The sequence below is a fragment of the Brachypodium distachyon genome, chromosome 2 (assembly GCF_000005505.3).
Source record: "Brachypodium distachyon strain Bd21 chromosome 2, Brachypodium_distachyon_v3.0, whole genome shotgun sequence".
Lineage (NCBI taxonomy): Eukaryota > Viridiplantae > Streptophyta > Magnoliopsida > Poales > Poaceae > Brachypodium > Brachypodium distachyon.
Window position 1 is genome coordinate 47,980,245 of NC_016132.3, and position 12,197 is coordinate 47,992,441.

The 12,197-nt window shown below is 44.0% G+C and overlaps 1 protein-coding gene and 1 long non-coding RNA gene across 2 annotated transcripts; both read left to right on the plus strand.

Moving 5' to 3' along the window:
- The first annotated feature begins 3,202 nt into the window (after positions 1-3,202).
- On the plus strand, positions 3,203-8,937 carry LOC100841737 (probable magnesium transporter NIPA9). Its single transcript, XM_003569610.4, has 9 exons — positions 3,203-3,599; positions 3,710-3,808; positions 3,916-4,045; positions 4,319-4,407; positions 4,804-4,860; positions 4,929-4,987; positions 5,247-5,367; positions 6,713-6,861; positions 8,507-8,937. Exons 1-9 carry the CDS (start codon positions 3,489-3,491, stop codon positions 8,721-8,723), a joined length of 1,032 nt encoding a protein of 343 aa, XP_003569658.1. The 5' UTR covers positions 3,203-3,488; the 3' UTR covers positions 8,724-8,937.
- On the plus strand, positions 5,374-6,659 carry LOC112270894. Its single transcript, XR_002963485.1, has 2 exons — positions 5,374-6,042; positions 6,146-6,659. It is a non-coding gene; the product is annotated as an uncharacterized LOC112270894 (long non-coding RNA).
- Positions 8,938-12,197: the final 3,260 nt, after the last annotated feature.

A 12,197-nucleotide genomic window follows, 5' to 3' on the forward strand; every position in this document is an offset into this window, starting at 1 on the left:
TCAACAGTGCCCCAAAATTTGATGGTTTTGTTGTATGCACAATTGTTTACTAGTTTTCACTTTTTGTAGCTAAATTTTGTTGTCATGTGAGGTTGGTTTATGATGCTTAATGTACTGGGTGGATTGTGGCCTTAGGTAACTAATTTTCCTTATTAACTCGTGCCAGTTTTGTAGGTAATGTCGGGTGCCTTATTGTAGCAATAAGCCACTTTGTTAATGTAGTTTGTGGCATCCTCTTTTTTGTTTTCCAATTTTCTCAAATTGTTGCAACTATGTAGTTGCTGTTAATTGTTACTACCTCCGTTCCATAATTCTTGTCTCAAATTTGCCCAAAATGGATGTATCTATTCCTAAAAAGCGTCTAGATGCATGTAATATTTCGACAAGAATTATGGAACGGAGGGAGTACATAACATGGTCATTCACACCCTAAATAGTCTGAGGCCCCTTCTTTTCATATGACATTAGTTGGTCTTTACAATATTTAGTTCAATCGTCGCCCAATTAGATTGGGTGCCTATACTCTACCCTAGCATGATAAGGAGAAAGAACCCAATAAAGCACAGCCTGCATTATCAAATCTGTTCATTTCATGATTTCAGATGTATTGACCGAGTTCCAGTGCAAACTTGGAATCGATCATTCCATTCTGGGACTGTTGGGACTAATGCCTTGACTTTGATCTAGCCCAAATTTTGACCTATTGCACAGTTGCTACTTAATTGTTATCTGTGAATTCTCTTCATGCAACTGCAGTGTGGCCTCATCGTTAGTTGAACTAAAACTACGTGACATACAGTGGAGCAGCTCCAAAATTTTGTTGAATTAAAACTGTGTGACATACAGTGGAGCGGCTCCAAAATTTTGTTGAATTAAAACTGTGTGACATAAAGTGGAGGGGCTCCAGAATTGGGTGTTACTCCATGCTTGTTTCTTAGCTAATCAGATTTGGTGCTTAACATGATTGGATAGTCCAATTTGGTCCTTGACATGATGTGATTCAGCCTTGGACGTACCATTCGAAAGGCCAGTTCCTGGTCTTGTAGGCATGTACGAACATGGCAGCAAGTAGAGAGTAATAAAAGCACCGTCCATATCGCTCGGGCGATATTTGCCCAGTGCCCGTGGATTGTTGTCCATAGGGTGAGGAGTCGAGGAGGCTCGGCTCACTCTGAGGTTTGAACGCGTTGCGTGTTGTCTCCTTTTGTACCTTGTTTCTCTTTGTGCACGATTTCTCTCATCTCTTGGCTAATCTTGTGCCTAGGACTATTCCCTTCCTCCGCCACATTCGCCTGCTCATATATCACACAGCACAGGTGGTGTCGTGGTGAGGTCATGCCACCTTGTCATGTTGCCATCTCATACCCCCTATCGAAAACGTGAACCATAGGGCAAAGCTAGCTTACTATCCGTGCTACCACATTGCATTGATGCACCATCCTAGTCGGTCGTCACTCTGGTCATCCCTTTAAGTTGGAGAGCATGGGTTCCTCCTGCGGCACAGATGACCCTTCCCATCACAAAATCTTAATCCTAAACCAACTTTGTCGAGCCAGTGAGGCGATGGGAAGAAAGAATGGTGGGTGGTCGTCAATCGAGGGGCGTTGTGGCCAAAGATATCTCGCTCAGGCCCACCTCTTCCAACTCTATTGATGGCGAATGTGTCTTCTGTCCCTAGACTATTCTCTTGAGGACTATCGGCGCCGCAGCGCCCAACAACCTCCCCGCACTTGTAGCGCCCTACATCGATCGAGCAAGTCAAGATCTCAACACAAAAAGCGCATCTTGATTTATGGTTGTTTGTCACACAAGTTGAATTCCATGCACGAAACGACTATTGTTGAGACGCCGTTTATGGTGGATGGCCCGATAATAGGTTGTGTTGGCTGCATGCTGAAAGTTGCGCGCTCCAGTGAGGTTAAGCTTGAGAGCTGTCGTGCGGAAACAAAGTGCGCACCATTTCGATGATGTTTAAGTAAATGTCTTACGAATGTGTGACCGATCGTCCGAAGTTAACCAAATGTATTCATTTTTTAATGGCTATTCTATGCATACAAGAATGGATGTAATTTGTTTTTTGATCAGGTCTCTACCCATCCATGGTGATGCATGTGGACCTGTGGTTCTTTCCACCCGAACAGAGACCAGGCGGAGACAGTACCGCAGAGGGAGTCGGGTAGGCAAGGGCAATTTGGATGGACCAATTTTTCTTTTTTTTAGAGGAATTTGGATTGACCAGTTTTTTTTTAGAAACGTCTGGATTTATTGATCCAAAAAACAGAGAACAAAGTATCGAGAAAACTGAAATAAAAACTTACAACAAAGATCCCTAAAAGTTACATCAAGATTCTTCAAAGTAGAAAGTTCTAGATCTGTCATCCTTATCTTGAAATCTCTCCATGTCTCTCATGATGAACCTGTAGAAGACCAGACCTGCACAAACGGGACGAACCTTGTAGGTTTTAAATAGCCGCATGAGTCGCTCACCGCAACCGATGAGAACTTACGATCGTTGAACGCACTTTGGTCGAGGACACATCCCTTGCAAGTCAGGTTGTCGAAACGCAGATTCGTCGCCGAACCAACGAGGAAGAAGACCAAAATAACGAAAATACAAACCGCGAGATGCACTAGCTCCATGGAGTAGATCGTGTTGACTACACCATGACGAGGATGAAGTCAGAAAACCATTATTCCATACACCGCCGCCTCCATCGCCAGGACGCCGTTGTTAGGACAGAAAACCTTAATTACAAATAAGGTACGCAACCTATCGCCAGACGTTGATCTACGGTTCCCCTCGTCTCCGACCGCCGTATCGGACGACGAGGGGAACCGACAGAGAATCAACACTTCCTCGGTTCCTGTCTCTGGCGGCGCGCTAGGGCACGAGAGAGCTCCTTCACGAGATCATATTTGGATTGACCAGTTTTGCAATAGAAATGCAACATGGGCCAAGACAACTAACCTGGCATGCCAGATCAACAACATTTCCACAGTTTACATCAAAGTTAGGAGGAAATTTGTCTATTTTTAAAATACCAGCTCAACAAAATTTCTGCAGTTTAGACTGGATACTCCAGATTGAAGTTACATGGACCCAACGGTGGGCCGAATCTACGAATCCATTCCAATAAAATTTTGCGAAATCAATAAAAAAAAATTCTTCTTCGCTCAAAATAAAATAAAATTGAGAAAGGGAGAGTGGAGTACCCCTCCCGCACACGCGACCCAGCACCGTCCAACGAGGACGCCACCTCCGCCACCAGCAGCGGCCGCGGCAGCTCTGCAAGGCACAGGCACGGGAGCGCACGACGAAAAAGGGCGCAGGCTGCCGCAAACGCGACTCGGCTCCTTCCCCCCTCGGCCCTCGTGCTCTCCCCTCCGCGGCTCCAAAAAGTTTGTGCAAGTGCAAGTATAGGGGACACCCCTCGCGCGCCTGGAACCTGGTGCCGGATCGGATCGGATTGAATCGACGGGGCCGAGAGATGTGGGAGTCGGTGGCGCTCACGCTGGCCGGCGCCGCCGGGAACAGCATAGGCAAGGTCCTCCAGAAGAAGGGCACCCAAATCCTCCCTCCTCTCTCCTTCAAGCTCAAGGTACCCCAGCTCTCTTCCCTTCCTCATCCGTTCCGGATCGTCAACGCTGCTGTCTAGTGTTAGATGACGCCTCCCTCCCTTGTTGTCGTTGCTCGCGCGCGCGCGTGCAGGTGATACGCGGTTACGCGCTCAACAGGCTCTGGATCAGCGGGTTCCTCTTGGACATGTGCGGCGCCGCCCTCATGCTCACCGCGCTGTCGCAGGCACCGGTGCGTTGCCGCTTGCCCGCCCCCCTTCCCTTTTCGGTCTGCATTTACTGGTTTGCTGGCTGGCTTAAGATGCTGGTTGATATTGGTGTCGCTTGCTTTCTCTGCAGGTCTCTGTCGTGCAACCAATTGCAGGCTGTGGCCTCGCAATACTCTGTGTCTTCTCCCACTTTTACCTCAAGGAGGTCATGAATGGCCTCGATTGGATTGCCATCACGTTGGCCGGTCTTGGCACCATAGGTGATCTACAATCACAAGTTAACATCATTTACGTTTTACATCAAATGGTGACAAGATGGGAATGGAACTCAAACAGACCTTTGTCAGATTCATGGTAGTAAATACTCCCTCCGTCTCATATTAAGTGACTCAAATTTGTCCAAATATGAATGTATCTATGCCTAAAAAATGTCTAGATGCATGTAATAGAAAGTCACTTAATATGGGACGGAGGGAGTATTAGGTTAGTACCCATGCATTGACTAGATGTTCTCTGCAATTCTCTTACTCCAGGAGTTGGCGTTGGAGGGGAGGAGCAGAAAGTGGAAGAGATCCCCCTTTTCAATATACCTTGGCTGGTGCTATCTGTTGTCATCTTGTTTGTAGGTACCATAATCTGTGCTGTATAAGTTTTATGACATCCACTTATGTTTTCTACCAAAACAAGTGCATTTTATCACCCACAATTTGTGCTCATTCTACTTAATTACTTTGCCTCACCACACATAATTTTAGGTCCGCAGTACCCTTGCATTTTCACATATAAATTATGCGACTAGTTATTTATTATCCCACAATAAGCTTACTGAATTTAGTACTGTAAGTGTTTAAACTGTTCCTAGTTGGACTACTGCATTTCCATTTTATAAGAAAAACTGTCAATAGGAAAAGTGAATCTTATTGTAGGGTATTAAAGTGGATGTTGTTATCATAGTGTTGATCGGCTTAGATTCTAACTTGTGACTGATGGCATTTTTTTATGGTGTATACCAATTAAGGTTCTGCTCAACACTTGGCTTCATATCTACAAAAGGCAAAGGCGTGAACAAGAGTTGGTGAGCATTTCTAAAATTTGGAAATAATGTTTGCATGTTGCAAATATTGACACCATGCATCGATCCAGACTGGACCTGAAGTGATCGAGGAGGTCATATACGGCTTAGAATCAGGCATTTTGTTTGGGTATTTTCTTTCTATCCACTCTTCTTTATCTTGTGTTTACGTCCTTTATATTTGAGGAGTTCATTATGACTTAAAATCAGGCCTTTTTGTTTATCACTTTACTCTATTCCATTGATTGAGAGGATCTTCTTTCTTTTTTGGAGTATACATTTATCGTGACATAAACAAATGTTACCGAGCCTTTTTTCTTTTCTTTTTATCTAAACTTATGTGATTGCCCAATATGGACGGATGGCTCATAACTGGCATTTGTGTTTAGGATTTCATCAGTGATCTCTAAGATGGGATTTGTGATGTCTGAAATGGGCTTTCCGAAGATTGTTGTGCCAGCTGCCATTTCTTGTAGTGTGGCATGCAGTGCCGTGGGATTTGTTTATCAGGTATTTCTAATTTCCTGGAGATATGGCTCCCTGCTTCACAGTGTGCACTTGCCTTGCTATACTTCCTGGATGTGCTTCCCTGCTTCATTGTGTGCTCTCTGGCCTTGGTAGAATTTATACAGTGCTTGTGCAGTGTTTGTAAAAAACATATAGATATTAACTGTCAGTGGTGTTGCACTTTGTTACTACGTAATGAACTATGGTCTTGAGAGTTAGTCTGTACAGCGGTTGGGAACTGTTGGAACTAATGCACTTTGTTTATCTCTACTAATTCCAAATGTCGTTTGTGTTGCATGCATTCATGGTTGGCTGTCAGACGATAGCTCTATCATATATGTCTGTCTCAAACCTTTCCAGCTGACATTTCCTGTATGGAGCATGTGCACATGGGCCATTTTGGCAGCGCTGTTTCAAGTCGATTTGATTTGTGTCCAGCAACAAGCAGCAAATTGTTGGAGTGGCGTGAGGGATCGTAGTTTCTGGTCGAGGCTCTGTGTAGAAGGCGTATTGAAAAATGACAGGCGCACCATCTCCTTCGTCTTCTTCCCTGTATGCCACAACTGTTGGGTTGCCGTCCATTCCAAGTCTGCCGTGCTGTCTGTAATGCCATGGTGTCCCTCGAGCAGTTTCTTTGAAGCACATCCGCATGAGTCCCTGCATGGAGGCGGTCTAGAGGTATCTCTAAACTAAAATAAGAAAAAAGGCATTGAGAGGTTTTCAAGATTTGAGTGGCCACTTGTGTGTTTGTCAGATACCTTTAGACCACTGCTCCTTGCAGAGACTTGGGCCGATGAGGTTCGGAGACTCTGCTCGTCAAACTGCCATTGCATGGATGACATGGCCGGCTTCGAACGGATGATGATGCAATAGTTGTGGACTTGTGATAGGATTATGAACGAGGTGGTATGCTGATTACTTGTTAAATGACGTTTTCCTGCTCTATAGAGAGACTCATCCAAAATCAGCTATCTCTCACGCTGCTCCAAACTGCTTTTGTTCGGTCAAGTCCGCTTAGAAGAATAGTATCAAAATGACAAAATGGCCCATGAGTATGTATCCTGCACTAGCAAAGTGGTCATTTGGAGAGGTTTGAGATAGAGGGATTTCAGAGGGGGAGGGAGATTGTATGGCATCCAAACAATGCATTCAGCAACGATGACATTCGCAAATAGTAGACTGCCGATGTGCATTAGTTCCAACAAGTAATACAAATGTGTAGATGTTAATCAAACTCTTATGCCAAGTTTATGATGCTACTGGTTATGCGGACTTGTCCAGTTGTCTTTTGATTATTCTGCCCTGATTTCATTTTGCATTGCACTAATGGGACATAACGTTCGCGCAGACTCGAGGTCTTAAGCATGGGAGGGCAATTGTTGTGTCCACATGTACATCAGTAGCATCTATTGTGTCTGGTGTTGTAGCTGGTATGGTTGCACTCGATGAACATCTACCCACAGCTCCTACAAGCCGTTTTTTTCTCTTACTCGGATGGTAATATCCTTGCACTATATTGCGCTTTTATTCCATGTTGTCTGCTTTATTTGGTTTGGTTCCTTTCTAGTAATCAACTACTAATCTACAATGTTTTTTCCATGGAAATTTCATTTAGTGCTGCATCTTAGGGCTATTTGCGTTTGGACATGTTCAGTTAACAATGATATCCTGGTGAAACTATGAAAGTCTGCAATGTGGTAACGAGGGAGGGATTGGTTTAGATGTTTGTGTAGGTGGGGGGTGGGGTAGGGGTGAGGTTATGGTCACGATGATGGAATTCTCAGTGAAAACATTGTGGATGCAGCGATGGTAGGCATACCATGGTGGCAGAGGACCTCTTGTTCTACACTGGCACCACCCCCTTGATAGATTAGCAACAGTGGGACCATCCACGCGCAAATCTGAGGATGGTTGTGCATCACTGCATCCAAGGCCTAAGGGCCACCATGAAACATCGCATGATATGAAGACATATCAGCTCAGGGTTTGTACCAACTGAGTATTAGCAGAGTCCCCGTGGGACAAAGCCGCTGCCTTATCTCTGCTGTGGGACAGCTGATTGCGCCTAGATCTTGTGGCACGGAGAAGAAAGGTTACCCCCTACTGCCACAGGCACCATCTCCTGGGTAGTGCAGGGAGGAAGTAGCGATGGAGAACCCCATGTTGATGTTAAGCGAGTGAGGTGGCGTTGGCTTGGCAGAGGGAAACTTTGCTGGAGTAGAGGGAGGAAAGACGATATAATGAGTTTGGAGGCGACCCACAATTTAGCAGGTGGAGGGAGGTTTTTGATACTTTATTTTGCTTGTGTGGCGATATCCTGCATCAATTCGAGTGGCTCCAGATGCAAATTTTCAGATTTCCACCTGATACACTGCAATTTACTCCCTCCGATCCATATAAATTGTCGAAATATTACATGTATCTAAGACGTTTTTAGGCATAGATACATCCATATTTGGGCAAAGTTGAGACAATTAATATGGATCGGAGGGAGTACCTTGCAAATAGGTTGGAAGCATCTCCTGGGACTGGAATTCGTACAGCCTATGCTCATCTGATACACTGCAATTTACATACGCTTTGTTGGCTACTCTGATCATTTGTTTTCGAGAAAACGCAAAGCTTGTGTCTCGATGCATTAATAGGAAGAAGAGTTTTGTACAAGCCCAAGCAAGGGCAAACACCCAAGGGTACAACTGAACACACTACGTGCCAGGGATCTCCGGAAGGACCACCCCTAGGCCCACCGCCCCTTGGCTACTCTGATCATGATAGAATACACTCCCTCCGATCCTAAATTATTGTCGAAATATTACATCTATCTAGACGCTTTTTAAGAATAGATACATCCATGTTTGTGCAAATTTGAGTCAAGAATTTAGGATCAGAGGGAGTAGCAAGTTCTTAATCACTCCCATGAGGTTACTAGTTTGTAAATTTAGCTCTACGATACATCCAATGGATAGACCTGCAAGATATTGGGACAATAATTCCAGTTGTGTACTGGAGGCATATCCTCTTTACTGAAAATGTCTTCTGACTATTGTGTTACGTCTTTGTGCTCTTTGGCCTCTGCTTCAATTTGGAAGAGAGAATTGACCAAGTACTGTGAGGGGAACGTAAGAATTTATTTTTCTTTCAGGTTCTTCATTATTACGGGAGTGATACTTCTTGTTACTTCAACCCGATTGATTGCGCGCCTACCTAAGCCCGTGCAGAAGTTTTTGAAGAGCAATATGGAACGTTCACACAGCATCAGGAGGCCTGGCTCAGCCCGTGGGAAGGATCCCATCCAAAGCACAACAATCCATGCGTCGTCATTACATATACTAACCTCTCCAGGAAAAGAGAAGGCCTAGAACAACTGCTGCTAGAACATGACTGTCTCACCTCATTATTTAAATCTTTATGTGAATGTACAAGTCTAGAGTAGCATCTTAAAAATTTGGGTTGATTGTTCAATATACAGACTGCCCTTAATAGGTCTAACAGAAGTTAATAAATTTCCTATGAATTTTGATCAACGTATTGTCCACTGATAGGTTGCGAATGCTATATTCGTTTGTTCTCCTACTATCTGGTGTGAACCATGTATACTCGGGTTTCTGTTTTGCTTCTAGCACAGTTATGCTCTCCTTTGGAAGCGACGAAGCGTGGTTGGCGTGGCACATTTAAGCCTGCTTGGAACCAGAAATTTTGTTGAATTTTGCAGCCGTGGAGATATTTGATATGAAGTAATGGTTTGCCTCGTAGCCTCACTTTGGCCTACAAGGCTGCAACATGTTTTCTTTTTCGATAATACACAGAAGGAGGTGTATCATCGATTATAGAAGGAGAACGGCAAGCAGTTACAGACCCAGACTTGGCCAAGTTTGATTAAGATAACTATCCCTCATCTCTCCAACAACATCCCCAGAAGCTTGGCCAATCGCCCAGCACTTCCTTCTTGCTGGATAGCATCCAGGATCGTCGCCACGGCAGCCGGGACCTGGTTGAAGACCACGTTGTTTCTGTGTTTCCAAATGGACCAAGCACCGAGGATAGAAGCAGTCGCAAAAGCCTTCGCTCTCTCACCAGTCCACCAATCGCTCCGGCACAGTCAACCACGCACCAATCGCTCAACAATCTGAACCATACCTGACGCGTCACAACACAGAGCATGAGCAGGTGTGATCTCGTTTCAGGTTATTGATCACAGAGAGGACATCGCTCCTTTGAAGCCTGTCAGCGGTCCAGCAGCGATATCGGAGCAAGCCACATGAAAACTTGCATTTGGCTGGAGCTTTTGAGGACCAGATCAATTCAGCACCAGGCATCTCAATTCTTCCTTCAAAGAAAGCACTGTAAGCTTGATTATTGGTTTCTGTATCTGTGGGACCAATCGACACAGAGCTGCAACATATTTTGCCTACCAACTGAATTTTTGCAACAGTGTATTGTTTACAAGAATGATAGTCATGGTGGTTTTACTGAACTGTGAGAGACTGAGATTATATGCTTCACCGATTTGGATGAACACAGTTGCTTTCGGTCAAGAAGTAAACGATGAACAGGATGAGCTCATACCTGTCTCCATTTCCACGAAGTGGTCAATGACAAACTGGTCCAACTTCCTAGTGACCAAATCCGAACGTATTGTATACAGGGGTTTGTCTGTGCCCACAAGTTTCAGGTGTGTTAGGAATTTAGGATTAGCTCGGATATGCTTTTTCAACAAGGGGGGTAGCTTGAAGATGCTATCTTTTTTTTTTCCTGTGACTTATCCTGAAATTTTCTAACCCTACCGTGTTTTTTTAAGGCTCGCTTTGTGTCTGGTTAGGTGCTAGGCATTGTTTAATTTTGTCCAGCCATTTGATTAGCTAGGTTAGGTCAACAAATGTGTGTCTATTACGTGGTAATGGAAAAGTCCACATCAGCCGCCTTGGGCCGGGCAGCATCCGGAAAAGCGTGGCTAAACTGATATTTGGTACATTTTGAGCTTGCTTTCCACAACTTTCTTGTACATGAGCCAGGGCAGATTCTCATCTTCTTTACATAATTGCATGAATGACATACTGAATTTTTTTAGCATGGTGATGTTTGTAGCTACCAAATGTGCTTTATTTGCTATACCTGGCCTCTAGAGGTGTTATCTAGTTCATGTTATAACATTGTCAGTTACGAAGACAGCTGCGAATTTGCTTGCGAAGCTGCTTGCTAGTTCATTTTTTTCCTTGTACGTGAACGGAGTTACAAGAATTTAGGCACGGATGGAGTATATGTTATTCATTCAACGTATAGAAAAGCGCTTAGGTAAACCTTTACAAATTCACATGTCAACCGATTACAGATATTGCAACCATCCTAACTAGCTTGAATATTTCTAGACGTCCTCGTCTTGATTAAGAATCACGAAAAGTCACTGAAAAATGTACCTACAAGCACTAGTCAAAAGGTGTCAAATAAGGCCCCTTCACGTGCGGCTTGACTTTTTTTTGTACAATTTACATACATGTTTCACCGTCGTGCGGGGTAAAATGACATCCTTCTCACTAATAACTTAATCCATGACGGTAAACCTCACCTCCTTTCAGTTACTTATCCTAACTCAATAGAGCATGTATGCCCAATAAAGACCATATATAAACTCCCTTTGAAACCCTAGCTAGTCCCTGTCCACATGCCCACGCCCTGGCAACTCTCTCCCTCTCTCATGCACATTCCCTATCTCTCACTCGATTTAGTCGGCTTGACCTTTGCTCACTTCCTCTACCAATTCCACCACCGTCTCGTCGTCTTGCCACTGCACACATCCTTGTTATTCTCAGTGTCGGTAGTGTTGCCATCCTACGTGTCTCCATGTTCCTTCTCTTACCACCCATGCTCATATACGACGATGGAGGAATCTGACACACCCTCCTCACCATCAACAACTTACGCTCTTGCTCCCACTCGCATCTATTGACAAGATGAAAGAGCGTGCGTGGCCTTTTGGACGAGGAAGGGTAGCAAGCTCAGTGTAGCTCCTCTACTTGGTGGCAGCGAGAGGATTAGCGTCGAGAGGTGTCGTCGACGAGGAGAGTGTCACATTTCCCAAGGATGGGATGTTGTCTCTTCCTAGACGGTTCGAGGGCCATTGTCGTGTATGTACTCTTTTTTGTTTGCCAACATGGGGTACAAACCTCGTGAGATGAAGATAACACGAGATGGTAGACAGTTGTACAAACCGTGTGGTATGAAGATTTCAATTCGTGCAAGATTACAGATCCTGCACAAGTAAAGTCATGATGCTTCGCTGGAAATGTAACATAATCATAAAGCTTTGCACTGAAAGATATTGCGACTGGCTTTTTTCTTAAAACTAGCCCATAATAGTCTTAACAAAAAGCACAAAAATGGTAGTATCTCACATGCCACATCAACTAACAATTCCAGACAACGAATCCACGCAAAAACGGCATGATGTCAATCTACGTGAGCGATAGGGTTAAGAAGCAATGTGGCAAGTGACCCGCAAAAAAAATAAGCAAGACTATTTTTGGCATGCTTCATGCCTAAGCTTGCTCATGTGTAGTCAATGGTGAAATGAAAAGAATTCCAATAAATAAATTTGCCATTGAAGTTATTCATAATTCTGTTTTTTGTTTTTGAAAAATTGGCTAAGTGCTATACTCTCATATAGTAAAAAAAAAATAACAGTCAAAATTGCACCAATGTCTGAAACGTTGTATGTTTGGTGACTGAGTATTGCCTTCTAAAATCAGCATATAAACTATTGCGATAATACGCATGAACTCAAATCTTAAACTAAGAAATACATATCAGAATCACACCACTAGTTGTAGCAATAAGAT

Bases quoted from the DNA above. Each gene is read 5' to 3' on its own strand.
- LOC100841737 (XM_003569610.4), top strand. From the start codon at position 3,489: ATGTGGGAGTCGGTGGCGCTCACGCTGGCCGGCGCCGCCGGGAACAGC. The intron at 3,600-3,709 runs GTACCCCAGCTC...GCGCGCGTGCAG, and splicing joins CTCTCTCCTTCAAGCTCAAG to GTGATACGCGGTTACGCGCT. The intron at 6,862-8,506 runs GTAATATCCTTG...TTTTTCTTTCAG, and splicing joins TTTTTTCTCTTACTCGGATG to GTTCTTCATTATTACGGGAG.